Below are 22,245 nucleotides of genomic sequence, written 5' to 3'. Positions count from 1 at the left end.
TTGAGGGCACAGAATGCAAAATTCATCATGCATTATTAATAAGTTTTATATTAAAAATAATATATGCACGCTTCTAGCATCTCCCATTACAGAGAGGAATTGGAGCTATTGATTAAACATTTCATGTGTGCAGCTCATCATATGTTTGTTCAAAGACAAAAACAAGAACTAGGAAAACAGATCTTGACAATAGTGTGGCAGATAGTCAGTTTTTACTGTTGTTATCCTGTGGCATATGGAAGACTAAAGTGCTAAAAATTACACAAATACAAACACCTTTTCAGAGATATTTTTTATCTTCTGCCACTTGCCTGGCAGAAGATGGATCTGGTCTCTCTGTGACCTGCAGGGACAGCAGTCTAAGCAGAGAAGCCCAAACCTCCCTCTACCCGGACTACCTCTTTGTCCTCTCCCGAGGAGACAACAAGGCATTTCTAGCCAGCTGAGACATATAATCATCTCTCCAGTGTGTCCTGGGTCTGCCCCATGGCCTCCTCCCAGTAGAACATGCTCAAAACACCTCAGTTAGGAGGTGTCCCAGGAGGCATCCTAGCCATACCTAAACCACCTCAACTGCCTGCCAGTTTTTTGTAAGCACACAGGTTTGTCTGCTAGACACTGACTGCAAAGCACCAGCTACGCATTTAAGGCGAACTTTAAACACACTCAAAAAAGAACAAGAAGAATGAGCAGGCTCCTGCTGGTATCTGTTTCTTTCTTCGTTCACGTATAATCCAAAGAATTCAAAGGACCAGGGCTCTCTCTGACAACTGCCAGTATTCCCAGCTATAGCTTGTTACAGTTGGTCAAAAAGACCACAAAAAAAGGAAATGTGTCTCTTTCTGAGGCCATCTTTCTAAACTAGCTAATAAAGCATATGGAAACAGAGTAACTAACCACTAAAGACATACTGTATGCTAACTAAGCAGGGCTGTCCATGAACCTTTCACTGTAGCTAACAGCTAGAATTACCACAGATGTTTCACTGGGTCCTGCATTTTTCTTAGGAGATCTTTTTACAGAGATGAATTAACTTCCACAGCTTATGTTGGGCCCTTACTTTGATGCTGGTTGCTAATTAACCCCAAATCTTTACATCTAATCTAATTTTTAAAAAAATATATAGCCTGCTCAGCGAGCTTTAAAAAAAGCTAGAGGGTTGTTTACAAAACCTTCTACTGTTTGAAAGTTTTTACAAGTGTCCTCTAGCCAAAAAGATTGCCATTATTATTTTTTTTAACCAATTTGTTGTGTTGCAGTGTGCAGAATGCTTTTGGCTGAAAGCCACAAAAACAACACGCTGACAGTAGTAGTCTGCTGCTTTAAATGAAATCCTTTTAACCTAGTTAAAACTTCTCAACCTTGAGGCCCTGATTCATCAGACATAACTTGACCAAGTGTCTTTAGATTTAGACAGGCAATCATGAGGTAATTATCCTAAGTAATGAGAATTCATAAATGGTAGCCTGTCTGTTATCCTGTGTTTTTACGTAAATATCCATTTCATTCCCCTAAACAAGACGTCAGCTAAGCGTTTTTCACCAGAGGGCGATCAAGACAGTCGTTAGTAACAGGTATGTGCAACTCTTGTCTACCTGTAAATAATTCCAAGGCTCATCTCATCTCACATCAAATATTTAAGTGGTTCCCAGAGTAATAAAGTTAGGATTGATTAGAGGACGTGCCCCTGCGTTAGAACGCCTCAGGCGGGATGAAACCAATAAGAGAGGTAATTATAAGAAGAGAAATGGGAGAAAGATCGAGAAGCAAGATACACTTGACTACACTTGTGTCTATCCTTGTGTTGGCATTTCTAGTTAACAAATGTGCAGGCAAGGGATAAGCATTTAGTTTAACTTAGGTACTGTCCCAAACTGCTTTCATATCTGCAAAGCAAGGCAGACTAATTGAATCTATGTAAATATCTTTGCATACCTGGTGAGGTGTGCAGTCAAGCGGCTTGTCATTATTAAATTCAATCCATGTGTGAAGGCTTATGTTCAAAGTCATAAACTGCCTTTAAATTTATTCTATATTTAGACTATATGAATACTATACAGGTAACTCCAAAGCACATGTCTGCCATCTAGTGTTAAGCTCTAGTAATCACACTGTTTCTGAGAGGCTGCTCATGGCTGTTTCAGTGTGGTAGTGGCTTTCCCAGACATTTCCCCTGAACTTTAAAAGCTGCTTAAAATATATTAATAGTCCAGGAGCAGATATAGTGTCCCTGTAGTTTGAAGCTAAAAGGGTGAAAATACAGGGTAGGTGATATGGTTCAGGAAATCCTGAATAACGTTGAAACAATGAACACATGGCAGAGTGGGTGAGGGAAAAAAAAGAAAGCATAAATATGCAGGTGTTAGACATATCATCGTACTTACAAGAAACATGACCAGGACGCACGAATGGGGAAGAAAGTGTATTTAAGTGACTTTGAACATGGTGTGGTTGTTGGCACAAGACACACTCTCCCACATACTTCAGAAACTGCAGGTCTACTGGGATTTTCTGGCGCTAGGGTTTACAGAGAATAGTCTGAAAAGATGAAACATCAAGTGAGCACCAATTCTCTTGCTGATAAGAGGTCAGAAGAGTGCGAGATTGTGGCCAGCTTATAGAAGCTGATAGAAGGGCGATATTAACTCAAATAACCACTCATTGCAACCAATTTGTGCAGAAGAGTATGACTGAAAGCACAGCTCTGAAGCAGATGGGCTTGAGCAGCAGAAGACCAAATCAGGTGTCACAGCTAACATGAAACTGAGACTATAAACTCACCAAAATTAAAGAGTAGGAATGAGGACTCAATTTGTGCTACGACATTTAATCGTAAGGTCAGAATGTGTCAGTAACATAAAAGCACGGATCCATCTTACCCTGCTTTGGCAGTTCAGATGTTATAATGGTGTGGTAAATATTTTCACTGCATGTATTTGGAACCAACTGAGTATTGTTGTACACAATGGATGTGAAGCTGACAAATCTGCAGGAAGCGCATGATCGTGTTGATACGGACCCAGCACCTTGTTGAATCTGTGCCATGAAGAATTAAAGCATTTGTGAAGGCAACAAGAGGTCCAACCCAGTAATAGCAAGCTATAAATAATAAAAGGGCCACTGAGTGTACATTTGTAAGAAAAAAAGAGAAAGAAACCCAGTTTATATATTTAAATGAAAAATGGTCTGTTATTATCTCAATTTGCACAATCTTAAAAATTTGCTAACAATGTTTCTGAACGTTCGTTATTCATGCTTGAAAATTACTTTAACAAAACTAATTGTGAAGTTTGACTTCAGTACAGACACTTACACACATAATTTGAAATTATTTTATTATTTAAAGCTTCCCAAAGATATCCAAACGTTCAAAGATTTAGCACAAAGTTGAATTAGCGATAACACATAGGAAAACAACATTCTCAGTATTGCTGCCTTTGAATAGGAATTCACAATTATTTCAAGCACTTGTGAAATGATTCAACATGAAGAGCATCACTATAGAAAGTTTTAGATGTAACGTGATTTATTTATTCTAATCCTTGATTCACTTATTGCCCAAATTTAAACAGCACAGTGTGACACTAAAACAGCAGAATTGCCTAATCCGTGTCGTGACGCATGTAGTTGCAAAAGTTAGCATTTCTGAAAATACACATAAATAAATAGTTCCTTGATTGAACCTTACAAAGTAGATGCAAACAAGAAGAAGAAATCAAAAAATTCTGATTAAAGTAAACGGGAAGAGCCCAGAGACATTTGTGTATTTCCAGATTTCAGAGGAAAGTGTGGAACACACGGGTTTTCAGACTTTTTGTCCGTGGAATATTCCTTGTAGAGAACTTGAGCAGCTTGTACAAATTTGAGCAGCTTCCAAAGCTGGAAAAGGGGGACCAGTGAGCAGTCCGTTTGTTCCCATGAAGGTTCCAGAAAGAGGACGAGCAGCGCTGGAAAACCTCGATGCTGACTGCGTACTGACCCGGCCCCCACTGAAACACACGCACCAGAGTCACAGAAGAGTCAAAACCACAGGTGTGAGGAGAAACGCCGTGAAACACAGACTCCCCCGGCCTCACAGACGCTCCTCTCTCCCACACCCTTCCGGCCTCCTCTGCTAATCCCATTCCACTGATGTTACAGAGGGCCTGAAGGCACACATCCCCCAGGGCCTCCTTATCAGGAAACTGGAGCAGGATGGCAACAAGACGAGGCACCGCACCTTGGCGTAGTAATAGTTGCTGCAGCTTAGCTGAAGGGGAAAGTGAGCACTGAATATTAAATCAATTTATTGAGCCAACTTTATTTATTTACTTTTACATGGGACTTGTTTTAAACAAATTTCCTCACATTGACAGATTTTTTGTAAGTCAAACATTTAGCAGAAACCCTGTTGGCTGCTTTCTATTTTCCATAAAGAGAATGAATAAGATTGTATTTTCTATTTCAGTACTGTTTAACTAAAAAATAAATAAATCCAGGACATTTGATATATAGCATAAAGCAAATGTAAAATGCAGTGTTGAATTTGATAGAAGCTTCAGACTGTGTTAACTTACCGCTATCATAAGACATGCGTGAGACGGCCCTCGCTGCGTGGAAAAGCAATTCTTGGTCTGAACTGGTCAGGACCGACAACAAAGCCGCAACCAAGCCCGTGTCACCAAAACCTTTACGAATCACAGCTGATGGGAAGAAGAAGAAACCTTGATAAAGTGTATTGATAAATAATATACAGTAAATAAAGAAGACTTTGTACTAGACTAATAACACTTGAAGCAACAGAGAGAGAAAGCTTTCGGGTTCACCAGCAAACCTATAGATTAACATTATACTTTATTTGTATTAAATAATAAACTGTACATAGATAAAGAACAATATAAGCATTGATTACTTACATTCCCTGGCAAGTTCAGCCACTAGTTTTGCAGTCAGCACACTCAGAGGCCCTCTGCTTCTCAGGCTCAGAGCAAGGATTGGCAAGATCCCACTGATCACCACCTGCTCAGCAGCACCTTTCTCTGGACACAAGTGGAATTGCATATTTAAAAATAATTAATATTTTTGACACTACCAACACTTGTTGGATTCCCTTTATATAGCCTTAGAAGAGTTTGTCTCTTAAGAGACTGCATAGACTATATGTCAAGTTACCTGAACTGAATCTTGTAATCTGTTTTTTTGCGTGACCTCTCTGACGCTTAATTCCCTCTGCCGCCTTCTTATCCTGCTGTTGACTTGCTGGGAGACACAAATATAGCTTAACCTCTTCTTAGTGCTTACAACTGCCTTGCACATCTCGCTTCATGGGGCCATTTCTTATCAGTGTGGTTTTGCGGCCTATGATATAGGTGCTGTTAAATATTCCTACATGTTCGTATACATTGCATGCACCTGTGACATTAACCCCTCATTAGATTTACATCACACATAAAAAACAAACAAAAGGCATCAAATATTTTATATTGCTTTGCATAGTGTTATACCTAAAGGAACTTACTCTTCTCCTTAATGCTGGCCATCACTGTGTTCAAATGGGGTTTAAGCTCATCTTCAATGAGCTCCACACCGAGGACTCTGATAGCGCCTAAGGCATTGTTTAAGTTGTCTGCAGGGGCAATCAGGAAAATGGAAATATTAAGAATTATAAAAGGATGGCATAAGAAATATGAATGTTACAAAGAGCTGGGCAGGGCATGAAACAAAGCACGAGAGAAATAATGTTTTACTGCACTTTGAACAGTAAATATAAGAACATGAAAAAGGTGCTCCTCGTGTAAAACCTCCACACACAAAATCTAGATGTCAGCTTCTTTCTTGTTTACATTCAACTGATCAGCATTTTTTTAAGTACATGCTGAACCATGTCATCCTATGAGAAAAGCTCTTTGAAGCTAAACTTGTGCCCGGTGCTGCTTTGAGTCACATGTTTAGCAGTTATACTGTTTACTGTTTATTAGCATTCTGTTTGTTAATGCTGTTACACAGAAAGAGAAAGCCAAGGATTAGCTTAAAGCAGGAGCGTCAAACTCATTTTACATCAAGGGGCAGACCAGTGAAACCACTGCCTACAGTAATGACCTAAAGAATTCCTCCAATTGGTTCTGTCTTTCTTTACTTAGAAGTCTATAGACAAAAAAAGGACAATTTAACAATATGTCTCAGCTTTTCTGCGTTATAAAGAAATGCTGCTGTAGTAAATGTTTTTTAAATCCATCAACAAGACTCACTGGGCGAGTAGTAATAATAAAAAAGCTTTTATTTTTCTAAAGTAATGGTTTATCTGTTACTTACTCTTACTTACGGTCTTTGTCAGTTAGAAGACAAAATAAATGTAAAATAAAAAGTAAAATAAATGAAAATACAGTTTATGCTCTTCTTCTTTAAAATTTCTATATTTTTACAGAGTTATCCAATAGGCCAGACTGGACCATTTGGTGGGCCCTAAGTTTGATATCCCAGACTTAAATAAATCAAACACAACGATTAACTCTGAACAAGCAGTGTCTGCATGGTGATATTTGATAGCAAGCAATACACGTAGGTGAGATTTTGGATGCTAAACTACAAAGATGGACAATTTAAAAGTTAGAGCTAGATGGAAAGTTGTGGGACTGTGATTGGAGAAGGTTAGGGTCAGGTTTGTACCAGATGTACAGGATTCTAGTTAGACCAACAAAGACAGTGCAAAGTTAAAAAAGCATAAAACATTTTCCCTAGATACAAAAAAGACATAAAAATGATGTTTAAAAAAAAAGGTAAGCCAAGTATTAATAAGTAGGATGTATTATATATAAAATTCAGAGAATTAGGGTCAGTTTTGTAAGCTCTCATATATACAATGTCAAAAGTGTTACTGTGTTTTTGTATAACTGTATGTAAAAGGATGTCTGGACAACTACTGAGGATCAGCATCAAAGCTTACTAATCACAAGAAGATATTCAATAATATAATATAAATCTTTCATAAGAAGAGGTCTGCCATCCTTACCGGTTATAGCCAAACAATTTGGATTTGAAGTTAGTTGAATTTACTAGACAACAGTCAAATTTGTAGAATACTAATATCCAACTGCACGACCTGCTGAACTTGCATTAAAGGTTTTGTTGTGTGTATATATACACTAGTATCGGTATATAGCCTGCATATACTTGTGCAAAGCAGAAAAAACAGAGTTAACGAAACAGTGCTGCAGTAGAAGCTTGGCACACCTCACTGCTAACTAATCAAATCTGATTTACACTCTCTTCTGCTGTGGCCATCAGTTCATGTTTGGATACAAAAAACATTGTTTGTACAGAAAAGATGATCATTCACCAAGTATAAAGCTTCGGTTAGAGTGTTGCTCTTGTAACATAACTGTGATCAGACACATTTCAGCTTTGTTCTCACCGTGAAATCCATTTAAGTGAAGACGTAATGGAGTGAAGTTATCATGCATATAAACTGTATTACTACACAGCAGTGATGTAAATGGAAACAAATCGATGCCATTGTTGTTCATGGTTGTGCACTATGAAGCTCAGACTTGAGGGTTGTGCAACTGTCACATTGCACAGGAATTAACAACAAAGACTGGTTGGACTGATGAAAACACATGTTGAAGAACAGGCTGAACATAGCATTGCCAGTTAAAAATTGTTTTATGAAAATTGGAATGGCCCTTTACAAATTCATAGAAACTACAGGAGAGCTTGTTGGTTTGAATCTTATCTTAGTTATAAATACAAAAAAATTTATTTCAAACAAGACAGCTAACATCTACCTAAGTGCAGACAGTTTTATGTGAAGCACAAAAACAACAACCACCACCATGCAGGTGCTATTCCCTATTGTTAGTGTTGCAATCACAACAACATCAAAAGCCAATATCTACGATCTGTGACTTCTAACAATTTTCTTTACAGTGTAACATATTCAGTCATGCCACTCTTCTACTCACCATTTGGTGTGTAAGGTTGCAGTCGACTGGATCTGTTTTTGTCCCTCTGGGAATGCATGTGTTTGTGTGAGAGGGGCACATTGGGGTGCCCCATTGTGCTCCGTGCTGCCATCTCTGGACCAGTCGTACCTATCTTAGATCGACATGTTTCAAAATGCACAGCACTTTTTAAAAGCTGTCGTCTTTTTTCTTTTAGTGCCGTATTTTCGAGTCATTAGCTGCTGCTTGGAGGACCCCCTATTTCAACTTACACATCCTTTTGACGACAGTGTATTTCATACCTCCCTGCACTGTTGCTTTTTTCCCTCTATTTTCCTACAGGTCTATCTACTCTGGCTTCCTTGTGCTCCAGCTGACTCTGTGTTCCCTGTCAGGGTTAATACAGAGCAAATCCTCACTAAAGCTGTTCTCTCTTCCACTCACCACTTGTGGATGTGTGTGCGTGTGCACTGTTAAGGTATTAGCACTTGGCTGACTCTGCTGAGTGTATTTCTATACTCCCGTAATGCCTTTCACCTTCTATAAAAATCCAAGTCAAAACAGCACAGACATATGGACATCTGTTCTTGTATACAACCTTATTATTAGGCGTAATTTTTCCCCATTGTGTCAGTTTGGATTAGAATTGAATCTGATGAGTTTATTACAACAACAGGTGAAACGCACTGAAAAGCAGTTATTCATCTGCTTATAAAACAAGATTCTTTTGAGAGGTTTGAGTATTTATGTGGGTTTGACTTTGGCTAGTACAGCTTTTCTAAATGTTGCTGCAGACAGTGCACTCTGCCAATTTGCAAAAACTGCTTTTCTGGATTTCAAGGAACAGGGTGAAGAGTACAACAAACTGCATCTATGCAGGGTGAACCCTCCCCTGCCCTCCGGTGCCAGACACCACTGGATGGGACACGAAATAGGTCAGAGTTGAAATAGCCTCAAAATGGGGACCTACAAAAATGTTAAGCTGGTGGTTATAATTTTGTTTTCAATCTTTAATCCAACTCTGGCACTCCAATTCTTCTCTATTAACTGATTATTTTAAACTAGATTTATATCCTCCCATGTACAACCAAATCAGCTCAAGCAGTGGGGTCTCCATTAGTGTCTGGCACCATTGGTTGCAGGTATTTTGGGATGTAGGGTGGTGCCACCCCAATCTGAGTTGGTTGCTTTGGCTCTTTGATATTTTCCTGAGCAGTTTTTTCAGCAGTGGTGGGCATTAACCCGCTTACCCATCATCAAATGCAACTGCCATAGCAGTGAGGGGGTGGGTTCAGACTAGAGATGGACCGATCCGATATTACGTATCGGTATCGGTCCGATACTGACCTAAATTACTGGATCGGATATCGGAGAAAAATAAAAAATGTAATCCGATCCATTAAATATCACGAAAGCACCTCACAAAACTTGCAACACGCCGTAACTCGCCTCAGAACGTCGGAGCAGTATGCATCACGTGATAGAGCAGCTGTGGCATGCGGGACCTGTCGGTGGTCTGGATAGCATTTGGAGCTTCGCTAGCAACCTGGCATTTCATCTCCGACAAAGTTATCCCCGAGAGAAGTAAAGCAAGTGTGTAAGTCCATCTCTGAATGTTTGTAAAGCATTCCCACGTTAAGCTTAACGAGCGACTGCCTCTCGCTCTCCGGCTGCTACTTCAATCGTGAAACTGCTTAATGATCAGCTGATCGGCTTTTCTGTCGCGAGTCTGTCTCTCGTTTGTTTTTGGTCCACTTTGCGCCAGAAAGAGCAAACCAGCGGCTGAACAACAGCAGCACGTTTAAGCTTGATAAGCTGTTGTTACAATTTATTTAATATTACTTTCTACACCAGGATCTTTTTCTACGTAGCTGACGGCTGGTAACTGTGCAGGGGCGGATCTAGCAAAGTTTAGCCAGGGGGGCCGATAGGGCATTAACTGGGAAAAGGGGGCACAAAGACATACTTTTCTTTCTTATTCTCATTTAAAATGTCGAGCTTTTAATAAATAATTATCTGACACCCAAAGTTTTAATTTGATGTAAAATGAATAGAAGTCAATTACTGTATATAGTGACTATTAAGTCTAATATATATACCCTAGTAAGCTATAGTACTTTTTACTTTGGGAAGGTACCATCTGTGCAGTCTGCAATTTTGCTGAAGAAAGATGTTGAATCTATTTAATATTTCTTGAAAAATAATTGATTTCTGTGCATTTTTTTTCACACTGCATCAAATTAAGGTTGATTACGTCGATTAAGCATCATGAGGTGGAGCGTGAGGGGTGGTTCCCTATTTTTTATTTATTTATTTTTGTTGTTGCTGGGAGTTGGAACCCTATTAGTTAGGTTGCTTAATATTTACGCTAAGTACTCTTTAAAATACCAGAATAGGGAGGATGGTGTAGGTCTAAGTTTATTAGATTGATCAGTATTGCTGAACTATGAAATATTTTTTTTGTATACAGGTATAACAGAATAGCTTTAGTGTAGTTGTTGTTTTAAACTTGAGTATGAACTTGCAGACTTGCAAAATGCAGCAAGATATTTTAAAAAACAGTTTTGTTGATTAAAAAACACTATATCGGATTCATATCGGTATCGGCAGATATCCAAATTTATGATATCGGTATCGGACATAAAAAAGTGGTATCGTGCCATCTCTAGTTCAGACAGCAAGGCTGTTTAAACAGGTAGGGTGACAACACTCTAGGTTTCCCAGATGAACTTTAATATTGCAGCTGATAGGGGTATTTAAAGCCTCTGTCAGCTCTTGCTCCATTTATGAGATAACAAAAAGAACAACAGAAGACAATTCTTAAAACTAGATCATCCTGTTTTACTCAACTCAAGTAAAAACCTCTATTTCCAGTATTCTAGTACAGACGTGAAAATCTAAGGAATAAATACAACATTAAAACAGGAGACAATGTACCACAAGCCAAAAAAATATAATCTACATTTGATATTATCCATGTACCAGATGTTCTGTTGACTGAAAAAATAATGTATGATTGGATTCTAACTGATACCAAGAAACAAAACCTGTTACTGAAGCAGCAAATGATCAATTTAAAAAGATATCTGGAGATTTTGGAAAATGCACTTATTGGCTTTCTTGCAAAGGCTGAGATGACATGACTGACACCACAGCTGTATCAGGTACACAGTAAACATGCAGCAGTTTCACCAGATTGCCTAACTTAGCACAGAAAGTGGAAACTGTTTTAAAAAAGTCCATCCAAATGAAACAAAACATAAGGTTAAAGCCATATTTCATTTACTTTGCTTTAATAAAAAACAAAACAAAAAAAACAACAAAAACAAACTATTGCACAGAGTGCCATGAAAACTTTGTCTTGTCACACTTGTTTTTGTGCATGGATTGAACAAATAATAGAGGGGGTTGTTAAATCCTATTGTGCCCATTTTCAGCTACAGTATTTCTTATTTCATGACTACTACAACAGCCTTAAAGAATTCACAGCTATCCTACCTTTGTCTTGAGTTTCTGCTCTTTGCAAACAAGGTTTTAACAGAAGGTGGGCGCAAAATATTCAGTGCTTTAGAGTGGCTGAAGCCTGAGCTTTACTTGTAAATATGCTGACCTCTTTATTTTAAACTTTGGGCATGTTAAATATGCACCTTTGAAAAGAAATACATATTAAAAAAAGCCATCAAGCCTGTGTGTATTTCCAGCCTTACTGATAAGGTAGGTTAACCAGCTGTGGCTCTGACTACATATTACAACTTTCTAGAAGAAAGTGAATAGCTCCTTAAAGCCTGACACCAATATGTAACATGTTGTGATGATTTTGCGCTCATTACAGTGGGGAGCTTAATTTACCCCGACCTCTGTCCGATCGCTGAGAATCAGTTTGAACAGCACTATGACTGGGTCTTTATACTTATCATGTGAGCAAGTATCAAACGGGTCCAACTGAACCGAGGCCGCTGGATACAGTCTCGTAACCTACAGACACCAGAGTGAGGACATTACTCTCCACACCATCTGGCTTGCACGGCTCTGCCTGGGTCTCCACAGGTCCAGAAGCTACAGTTTCCTGTCTGATCTTCTTCTTGGCTCTGATTCGACCTTTGGCTTTTGAAATGAGCTTTCCTTGTTCTTTTTCCCCTCCAGACACCTTATGAAGCTTCTCATTGTCCATCGAGCGAGTTTTGCGGTGGCGTCTGCGGACACGGCGCATTTGTGGACCTGAGTCGGCCGGGTCAGATGCTGCGACACCAGACAGGATGCGAATCTGCTGTTCAATTACCATAATAATCATGTCCAGTGCAACATCAAGCATTCCAAGACCGAGGCCATGAGTGACGTTGTCGAATGCACCACTGTTGACTGGGTCCCTAAAACACTTTCTCATATCCTCAAGATGGTTCCTAGGAGAAAAAGGGAAAGTGTTAATGTAAACTGGTCGCTTAATTATGATGTTTTATTTTCACAAGCACAGTAACCATGTTATACAGGACCCACAGTAATGAAAGACATACTTTGTTTCAATAATTTTGGACCAGTGTTGAACTGTATTTGTCTCTGGGATAAGCTGCTTTGCCATGTTGCCATAGTCAATGTAGTCATGGGCAAAATCCTTCATATCGTCACACAGAGCTCTGGTGTCACCTAAAAAATAAATTAACCAAATAAGCAGCCGAGTCTTTCAAACTCATTATCAATTCCAAACATGGCTTTACACACACACACGCCACCCCACACACACACACCTCTAACCTTCAGTGAGTTTGGAGAAGGACGAGGATACAGAGGTAGTTGTGCTTGGCGTGAGGCCGAGTACATTAAGTGACTCCAGGAGTGTTTTCTTGCTGGCTGGTCCTCTGCTGACCCGAGTGTACGCTGCCAAAGACCGCAGGGACATCTTTTCTGGAGCCTGCAGACGCCTTTTAATTTCATCATATGAGATGAGATATTTCCCTGAAATTAGAGCAAAACAGAGGGACATAAATCAGCACAGCAGGATTAGAATGAAACAGCATCTGATCAAATCTGAACAGGGAAATTGTTTTTTAAAATCTAACATTTTAAACTGTAAGGGCTAGAATCAAGGAAACATTATACATTTGCTGAATAAATGACTTCAGGGAGTTGTGGCAAATAGAAAGCACAGCCTCTTTGATCTCTAAAGTTTTACATATCAGGATATAGGAAAAATGCTCTGATCCTTAGAGTGTCTTAAAAAATAAGCAAACTCTTAGTTTTTTTCTGGGAATTAACAGTATAAATATTATTAAACCTGACCATTATTAAGTGTGAGCACCTGTATAAAAGCAGATGTTTTGGGAGTTTGATGGTCTGGAGCATTCAGGTGCACGGTAACACAATGCTAAGAAGGAAAGACCTCAGCAACGGTCTTAGAGAAGCAATTGTTAATGTCCATGGAAAGGGTTACAAGGCCATTTTTAAACTGAGCAATCACAGAGTCAACCATAAAGTCAGAGGCGAGGTTATCTGCAAAGCAGCCAAGGCCCAAGCACAGGGGCGAATCTATAGAATGGCCCAAAGTCCTTAGACCTTAACCAAACTAAAATGGTGTGAACCTTAAGAGAGCTGTGCATAAACAATGACCTGCAGACTTTAGTCAACTAAGCAAAGTTGTAAAGAAGGATAGGTCAGAAGTAGGGCTGGGCGATATGGCTTAAAATCCATATCGCAGTATAATTTGAAGCATGTGCGGTAACGATATATATCGCGATATATTCTTTTCTTCTGTATAACGTATTTTACACACTATAAGGCACACTTAAAATCCTTTAATTTTCTCAAAAATTGACATTGTGCCTTATGTATGAATTCTGGTTGTGCTTACTGACCTCGAACCAATTTTATGTTGTACGCGGCGTGCAGAAATCTGTCAAAAATGTTTTAGTACGACTTTGGTAAGCTATGAAGGCGTACCACTTGATGGATTGCCAGAGCATTACGGCTGCCGAAGTCAGGAGCATTGCGGAGTAATCTGGGTCCAAAATAGGCAAACGAAAACTGCGGCATCACTGAGAGTTAAAAACTGTCTAAATTCTTTCATCTTTAATAAAATGATCAGCGTTGCTGCTTTATCAGGTGTAACAATTAAGTTTAACATCCAGGCATCCATGAAAACAGAATGTTTTAAATTCAACGGAGTGAGAAGTTAGCAGGAAGTTAGCTCGCTAGTTTCCACCTAAACATGATATAGCATGTTCTGACTGAGAGATTAATGAAAAAATTAAAACATATAGCTCTGCTATCACTTCCAACATAAATGAAGACAAAAGTAAACAGCAGTGACTTTTGTAGGGTTACTGAAATCAGACTAGCTGATATATAATGATGTCCTACGTGATCGCTAGCAAAACAGCTACGTTAGCATTAGGGCTGCCACAAACTATTATTTTGATAGTCGACTATTCAGATTATTTTTGCGATTAGTCGACTAATCAGATCATGCATCCATTGGACGTAGAGCGTACAGCTTATTGCACCAGCAGTATCTGCTTTTATATAACTATCATTAGCTTACAGCTTTAAGTGTTTAAGGTCTGTGCTAACTAAAAATAAAGACAAGATGATAGTTTATTAAATTTTAATGAAATTTACAGATTGTTTCAGTGAAGTTTAATAACTTCTTGCTATCTAAAATATAACAGGACACCGGAGTATATTCTCGAGCATCTCACACTTCTGATAATCAGCTGTCTGCTTGATGTTTATTCAGCTGTGTAAAAACTATAACTTTAATTTCAGCCAAACCGATTTACTCAGGAACAAATAAAATACTAAAAAAAGCCAAACAATAACATTTTTAAATTATCTAAGTGACTTATTCATGTTAAACCTGAGTAGCGAAAGACGGCGGTGGGTTTGAAAACGATTTGCCAGGAGTCCAGTGTTCTCACCGGCTCTAGTGAGCCTTGCCCCCAGCTAGCTATCGAGCTAGTGGGTAACAGACGTCTCCGAAAACGTCGGAGCGCTTTTGAAAATATGTGGTGTCTTGATAAACTGAGCAGATATTTGAGGTTTACGCAGTTACATTCTCACCTGAAAATGTTAAACGTTTATTTTGTGACCCAGAAAGAATAATAAGAGTAATATTAAAACTAGCTGCCGCCATTGTTGGAAACTGAGCGGGGCCGCGCTATGAATTCTGGGACAGAGCTACTTCTTCTTCGGGGTTTAACGGCAGCTGGCATCCTTGTACATGCAGTGCTGCCATCTTCTGTTTCAGTCCGTTATTGCACTCTTAAATCCTACTACCTGCGTCTTTTGGGATCTTACAAAGCTTCAAACGACGCGTCGACTATTAAATCAGTCGTCAACGATTTTAATAGTCGACGTAATCGTGACTAGTCGACTAATCGTGGCAGCCCTAGTTAACATAACATTAGCACAGTAAAGCTGAAGAATGAACGCTAACCTTTTTCCACTCGATAAAAGTTAACGTGAGGGTGGTTGGGGACAAATGCAATTGCATAGCAGGATGCTATAAACAGACCAAACTTCAGTCAGGAGAACAACTGAGATAATCCATCCACAATACGAGGTTAGTTATTAATATACTGCAACAACATGGGAATAGAGCAGCTGCGAGAGAATTCAGCATTAATGAATCAATGGTAGGGAAGTGGAGGAAGCGCAGTAATTTGCAGATGATGTTGTTTGCAGTCGCTGCAATGCTTTCGACCAAAACAGGCGCAGCTCAATGACACCATCAACATGCGCTATCACGGTAGAGGGGTATAGTCAAAATCTCTACCGTTGGCCAAATTTATATCGTTTCTACCTTTTCTGCTGCCCACCCCTAGTCAGAAGTCCTCCATAATGATACCAGAGGCTGAAAGTCACACAGTAAACAACTATTTCAAATTATTGCTGCTAAATGTAGCTCTATAAGCTACTGAATCATAGGGTATACTTAGTTTTTCACTGCTTCAGTATTTTGTTTTAGTTTTTGTTAACACTTAACACAATCTTTCATTTGTATTATTTACATTGTTTTAAGAACTGGTAAGGACTTAATGTTCTGATATGCAAAACCTAAAACTGACAGATAGTGTGCTTTCTTTTTACGTTACTTTGCAAAATTTTCACTTCATTGTATTTTACTTGGAGCCATAAGATTGAAAAACATTCAGATAGTGTGATTTCAAACAACTGGCTACTTACGAGCTTTTGATCCTTTCATGTTGGGATCCAGGAGTGATGAAACCTCAGCAAATGCGATCTGGCTAGCGGACTCTGTATTTTCGCTTGAGCTTTGTGGGAGATCCTGATTCGCAGGTAAATTCTCAGTCTGGACTGGGGCAGAAACCTGCATCAGAGGCTGAATATGAGGCTGTATGGTGTTCATTTCCATCTGGTTCTGGTCTAGTGGAGGCTGACCTTGTGCCTGAGGGAGGACTAATGTGCTTTCAGCTAAACCCTGTAGACCCATGCTCCCTTGTGGAGCACTGCCATTTTGCTCTGAAGACACCTGAAATATGCCCATAACTGGCTTTACAACTGTGAAAACCATGTTCCCCTGGTTATCCAGGCTCACCATTCGGGCAGATGGGTCCATGTCTTTGTTGAAATATTACCTTGCTAACTGCAGCAGAAGGAGAAGAGGCTTTAATTATCAGTTCAGATTGCCCTAGAGGCCCATGTAGTGTTACAGTATACTCTTATGGGCTTAAATGGTTATAGTTAAAGCTGACCTCACAAAACAGGAACATATGCCAGCTGACTCCCTTATCGTTCAGGTAAAACCTAAACTTTTACTTTTCCCTTGTTTTGTCCTGCTGTGTGACACTTTTATTCACTCATGGCAACAATACAGCAGAAATGCCATTCTGTAGACAAGAAGAAAAAGATAAATTAGGACATATTAGTCTGTCAGTAAATAGGATAACGTACATTTGCTGCAGTCCACAGAGTTAAATGTACAGGTGAGATGTATTCAAATGACATTTGAATTATTCAAAAAGCAGGAAATGTTCATAATAAACGAAGACTTCTATTGTCATAAAACAAACAAAAACCAACTCAATGAACTGCATTTTTACATGTTTCCAATTTTTTTCTGATTCACAGAAACAGTTTCATTTGTCAGTGTATTTTAGGAAAGTGTTGGAAATAACCTGGTTATATCAAAACTATCAAGCCAAATAATTGTTCAAGACATGTATTAGAAAATTGATTAATGATTGAAATATTCTGAGTGCGGGAGATACAAATGACCTCCAAATTTCCTGGTTTTAGTTTCTTACATGTGATACTGATTATGTTATTTTTGAATGTGATAAAAATATCAGATTTTTAGAGCCCCTGGAAAAATCACAATACCACTTCCAAAGTGCTATAGATGCACATACAGTCACCAGCCACTACATTAGGTACACCTGAGCAACTGCTTGAAGTATAAAGGCAGCTCTGAAGAGAAAAGGGGCTCCTAGACCTAATAATACAGAGGCTAATGAGTATATATGTCAATCTAGAGATCTGGGACACAAGGAGACGATTCAGAGAAAAAAGACAATAAGAGAAAAAACAATGCTCTCCTACGTCCAACCATCAACTTGAGTGTGGAAGATGTGGAAAATAAATTATTAAAGGATAAACAAAATGTAAAAAATCTCAGACCTGTGGCTTCACGTACAGTTTAGCAACTGAAAGGACTGCATCATCAGCACGTGCTACACCTTACAACGTCACCTTACAGCAGCCAAGTGATGGTGCAAGTTAGAGGTCACAGCTCGGCTGCTTTGTGAGAGGAGTCAAATTAAAACATCCGTATTTTAGCTCAAAGAGCTAATATGTTTCTGTCCAAGATTACGTAAAACAATTAAACTCATAAGAGCTTTGAAAGGCAGGAACAATCGAGATGAATAAGTTTGAGTCTCGCGCCCACTCGCACGGATGGCCAGCGTTGATGTGCAAACAAGTTTTTTTTTTAAGTAACATAAAGTTTAGAAGAAGTTAAAAACAACTGATACTTGATGTAGCAACCGCGCCTGACTTTTAAAGCTACCAGCTAAAGACGCCAATTTCATCAACGCGTCCGCATTTAAAGTGTCTAACATTCATCATGGCTGCCTTGCTCCCACTGTGTTTCTCTGTGGGGCGAGCCTGAAACGTTACACAAAGCTGGCGAAACTGAGGCGGACCTTTGCGTTTCTGGACGGGACACACCAAATTCACAAGCCCTAACCTTGGGTGCAACTAGTGACGGCAGTCCCACTCACCGAAATGCCTTCTAGTTTTTCCTAAAAGGACACTGATCCTAGAACGGTCCGCGTCGAAGCCAGCGACATTTTCCCTTCTTCTCTGCAGTTTCTTCAGCGGGTTGCAAATCAGCTGTGTCCACTACCGCCCAGGAGCCGTAATCCCCTCTCTCATTGGTCAACTCACACATCAATCACACAACAAGCGAGTTATTATTGGGCAAGAATGTAGTCAGTAGCCCACAGGGGGCGGTATTTCCGACTCGCTTTTTTTCTTTGATCAAATACACATGTATGAAGATGTATCTGTTTTCTTCTTTTAAAATGTAATTCTACCACAAAACTATTTAGTAAAATATAGAAGACCAGGAGTTTTTATAATAATCTACTTTCTTTTAATCTGGACGATATATTCAGTTCTCTGCTTTTAGCTGGAAGCAGAAGTTTTGACAGTATAATAGGTTAGTTAGCGGATTTTCCCCCAGTTTTATTACAGGTTGAACCATAGATGAATATATGATGGTTAAATAATGTCCAAATATAGAGACACATCCTTCAGCATAGTGTTGGTTGGTCATGACTCAGTGAAAAACATATTCTCCAGTTGTTACACTGTGTGTGTGTGTGTGTGTGTGTGTGTGTGTGTGTAATGGCTACAGTTTTAGGGTATGGCGAAATTATAAGGTACACATAAGCATCTGAGAAAAAAAACAATAAAAAAAGTAAAGTATACATAATATTACCAATTTAAAAAGATTATAATACTTTTTTTTTAAAAAACGGAATTATAAATACAAAATCAATTAAAGTCGCCCGCATTTTCCAGGGGATACATGCAAAGACTGGATTAACACTGGAGTATAAAAATAAAACGTGATTACACAAGAAAAAAAATACCTTACTGCAATTTAAATGGTCAACCATGGCCTTCGCGCCCCCCCTACTGGATATATGTGAATATTACACAAGATAGACGAGTGTTACAGATGTTACAGACTTTGCAGGCAAAGTAAACGCACAACAAAAACACATGCTTTGTTTTTTGGATACTTCGGTTAAATTTATTTAGGTAGTTTGAAGAGCACAATGATCAAGAGGATTAAGTTTTCTTTTTTCTTAAATTTCAGTGTGTCAGGTTGAAACAAACTCACTACGAAAAACATTGATGTTGAAACCTTTTTACTGCAGGCCATTACTCTTTTTTTTGTTTTTAAACATCGGCATTGGTTTAATATTGTCTCCTAATCTTTTGTCCCATATCCATAATTTCCCTTGGATTCTTATGTATCTTCTGTGAGGCTCGTTAACACCAACCGTTCACTGTTCATAATAAGCACAGAACATTACAGAGCCATTGCACTGATAACAAAGCAATATAAGCACAGTCTTGCATTTATGAGCTTGATATGTTCCTGACACGACGATACCACAAGTGATTAAGCACAACAGCGAGCTAAAGAGGAAACACTTGACCCTCAGCACCATCACAGTGAGACCTCTTTAAATATTTTTATTGTGAAGCACAAATAACAATCACAAATTGTCCCATAGACTGACATTGCTTCCTTTTTACAGTTTTGGCATCAAAAAAAAAAAAAAGGAAAAACAAAGCGAACAACAACAATAGCAACAAAAAACAAAACAAACCCAAACAACAAAAACAGGAAAAAACAAAACGTACCGAAAAGGGTGGTCAAAAAAACCAAAAAAAAAACCCAAACCCCTCCTCCCTACCCTTATCCCAGAGTGCTATCAGCTTATTTTAAGCAATGGTGAAGTCCACATAATAACTCTCATTTGTTCATAATTTCCAGGTGCTCAATGAGCGGCCTCCAAATCTGATCGAAGTCCTCCAGTTTGTCATTTATAATGTAGCGGATCCTTTCCAGATGAAGAGTATCTGTCAATACGGAAATCCAGGCTTTCAAGGAGGGCAATTCTTTTCCCTTCCATAGGAGGAGAATCAGTCTGTTTGCACACATCAGGCCATAGACCAGGAGGGGGATCTGTGTGCTCTTAAGTTTTTTAGATTGTCCCGATAGTCCAATAAGAATCAAAATGGGGTCAGGGTCTAACTGCACATCAAAAAGTTTGGGGAAAAAAAAGAAAAAAACTGAAGCCCAAAAACTGTGAAGCAGATCAGCTTCTGCACATTGACATTTATCACAGATGGGTGACGTTTCAGGAAATATTCGATGTAATCTGGTCTTCGAGTAGTGCAATCTGTGCAAAATTTTAAACTGAATTAACCTATGTCGGGCGTTGATAGAGCAGGAATTAACATTACCCTTTAGTCCAGATATCATTATGAATTTCTGACCCTAATTTCTTTTCCCAAGCTGATTTTATTTTACCTGTATCCTTCTGCCGGAGTGACTGTAATATCTCATATATAGAAGCAACCGCATGCTTTTCTGTTATACAATCCGCCAGGCATTGGTCAAGCTTACCTGGAGTTGCAAACTCAAATTGTTGTAGTTGGGACCTTACATAGTAGTGATGGGTCGTTCGCGAACGAAATGGCTCTTAGAGCCGGCTCTTAGAGCCGGCTCTTTGACGTGAACGACGCGAGCCGGCTCCTTATCGCGAGCCGTCACGTGGGTTTTTTTTTTTTTTCTTTCTCTCAGCCTCTCTCTCGCACTTTTTTTCCGCTTCACTCTGCACGCGGGCCTTGTGCTTTACGCTGGGCAGAGGGGGGAGGGGCGGTAGTTACACTCAGTAGCACAGGAACAGAGCCAGAGAGAGAGAAAGAGAGGCAGGGACAACATTAGAAAGGTATAGTAATCATCCACAACTATTTTCGGTTGCAGATGATAAAGGATTGAGAAAGTTTATTTATGCAGGTCCATATGACAGAGAATATGCATGTTCTTTTAGTTTTCATATTATAATTTATATTTAATTGTGTTGTGGTTTGCAGTGTTTTGTGTTCTTTTCACTTTAAATTTGTGAAAGGAAAAAGCTGAAAATTTAAATAGTTAAAACTTGAAATGTGAATAGTTGATTTTTGTATTATATGATTTATTTATTACATTTTATGTGGAGTGAATAAATAAAAGTATATTTACGGTGGCCCCTAGAGACAAAGCACATACAAACTTCAAATCACGTACGAACTCTGAAGCATGTACAAACTCCAAAACACGTAAAAACACGTACAAACTCCAAAACACGTACAAACTCCGAAGCACGTAAAAACTCAGAAGCATATAAAAACTCAAAACACGTACAAAAGACAACAGAAGTGCTCCAGGATGCTGGGCGCAGTGTTGAGCCTTTGTTATCTTGTGGCTACACAAGCCAGCAAGTACCAACGACCGGATTTGGTATGTGGTAATAACAGGTAAATGAACTTTTTTTTAAATTATTTGAATATATATATGAGTGCCTGTGTATAAATACACAAACAATACACACATGCTTTCAATTGTGTCATTTAAGTGATCTAGTAGCTCTGCTTTGGAAGTTCAGTTCATGCTAGAAATGTGTTTTGGAGTTTGTACGTGTTTTGTCTCTAGGGGCCACCGCATATATTTATATATAAACATATATAAATAAAACCACTTGTTTTTACGTTAGTAATTCCTTTTGTGCATAATTTTATATTATTGTTAATAATAAATTAATTAAAGCAACAAAACAACCTGAAGAGCCGGTTCGGAGCCGAAAGAGCCGGCTCTTTTTAGTGAGCCGAACCGAAAGAGCCGGATCTCTAAAAAGAGCCGGAAATCCCATCACTATTACATAGCTCCATATTTGAAGGTATCTAAAAAAAAATCACAGGCTAGTAAATTGTACTTCTCCTTAAGCTGTTGAAATGAAGCAAAAGAGCCCTGAAAATACAGGTGTCCCACATTTCGCAACCCCATTTCCTTCCAGCGATCAAATGTCCCATCTAAAACTGAGGGTCTGAATGCAGGACTAGCTGTAATAGGTGTCAAAAGCGAGAAGGCTCTGAGTCTATACTCTTTCACGATCTGTCTCCAGATTTGAATTGTATTGTGAATAACTGGATTACAGTTGTAGTATGTATTTTTAAAACGAACAGGAGACAATGCAATTGCACCAAGAGAATGAGGCATACAGTCCTCTCGCTCCATGTCCAACCAACTTCC

General features: G+C 39.0%; 2 protein-coding genes across 5 annotated transcripts; both read right to left on the bottom strand.

Annotated features, from left to right (window-relative positions):
• Positions 1 to 3,318: 3,318 nt before the first annotated feature.
• LOC309712385 (rap1 GTPase-GDP dissociation stimulator 1-A) lies at positions 3,319 to 9,195 on the bottom strand. 2 transcript variants are annotated; one of them, XM_082543116.1, is made up of 6 exons: positions 7,941 to 9,195; positions 5,498 to 5,605; positions 5,152 to 5,238; positions 4,896 to 5,018; positions 4,557 to 4,682; positions 3,319 to 4,249 (listed from the first exon to the last, which is right to left on the bottom strand). In XM_082543116.1, exons 1-6 carry the CDS (start codon positions 8,050 to 8,052, stop codon positions 3,777 to 3,779), a joined length of 1,029 nt encoding a protein of 342 aa, XP_082399242.1. In that variant the 5' UTR covers positions 8,053 to 9,195; the 3' UTR covers positions 3,319 to 3,776. The 2 variants fall into 2 exon arrangements, with proteins under 2 accessions (XP_082399242.1, XP_082399243.1); XM_082543117.1 differs by lacking the exon at positions 5,152 to 5,238 and having other exon boundaries at positions 7,941 to 9,192.
• Positions 9,196 to 10,631: 1,436 nt separating this feature from the next.
• On the bottom strand, positions 10,632 to 18,281 carry LOC309712384 (uncharacterized protein). 3 transcript variants are annotated; one of them, XM_082543113.1, is made up of 6 exons: positions 18,152 to 18,280; positions 16,625 to 16,759; positions 16,095 to 16,515; positions 12,669 to 12,869; positions 12,431 to 12,560; positions 10,632 to 12,319 (listed from the first exon to the last, which is right to left on the bottom strand). In XM_082543113.1, the coding sequence occupies exons 3-6, from the start codon at positions 16,486 to 16,488 to the stop codon at positions 11,848 to 11,850; spliced, it is 1,197 nt and encodes a 398-aa protein (XP_082399239.1). In that variant the 5' UTR covers positions 16,489 to 16,515; positions 16,625 to 16,759; positions 18,152 to 18,280; the 3' UTR covers positions 10,632 to 11,847. The 3 variants fall into 3 exon arrangements, with proteins under 3 accessions (XP_082399239.1, XP_082399241.1, XP_082399240.1); XM_082543115.1 differs by lacking the exon at positions 16,625 to 16,759 and having other exon boundaries at positions 16,095 to 16,239; positions 18,152 to 18,281; XM_082543114.1 differs by lacking the exons at positions 16,095 to 16,515; positions 16,625 to 16,759; positions 18,152 to 18,280 and adding an exon at positions 14,970 to 15,744.
• Positions 18,282 to 22,245: the final 3,964 nt, after the last annotated feature.

This window comes from Aulonocara stuartgranti (genome assembly GCF_965226115.1).
Source record: "Aulonocara stuartgranti genome assembly, chromosome: 8".
NCBI classification, from domain to species: Eukaryota; Metazoa; Chordata; class Actinopteri; order Cichliformes; family Cichlidae; genus Aulonocara; species Aulonocara stuartgranti.
The sequence above is the reverse complement of the archived record's forward strand: the minus strand, read 5'-3'. Positions and strand labels throughout refer to the sequence as shown.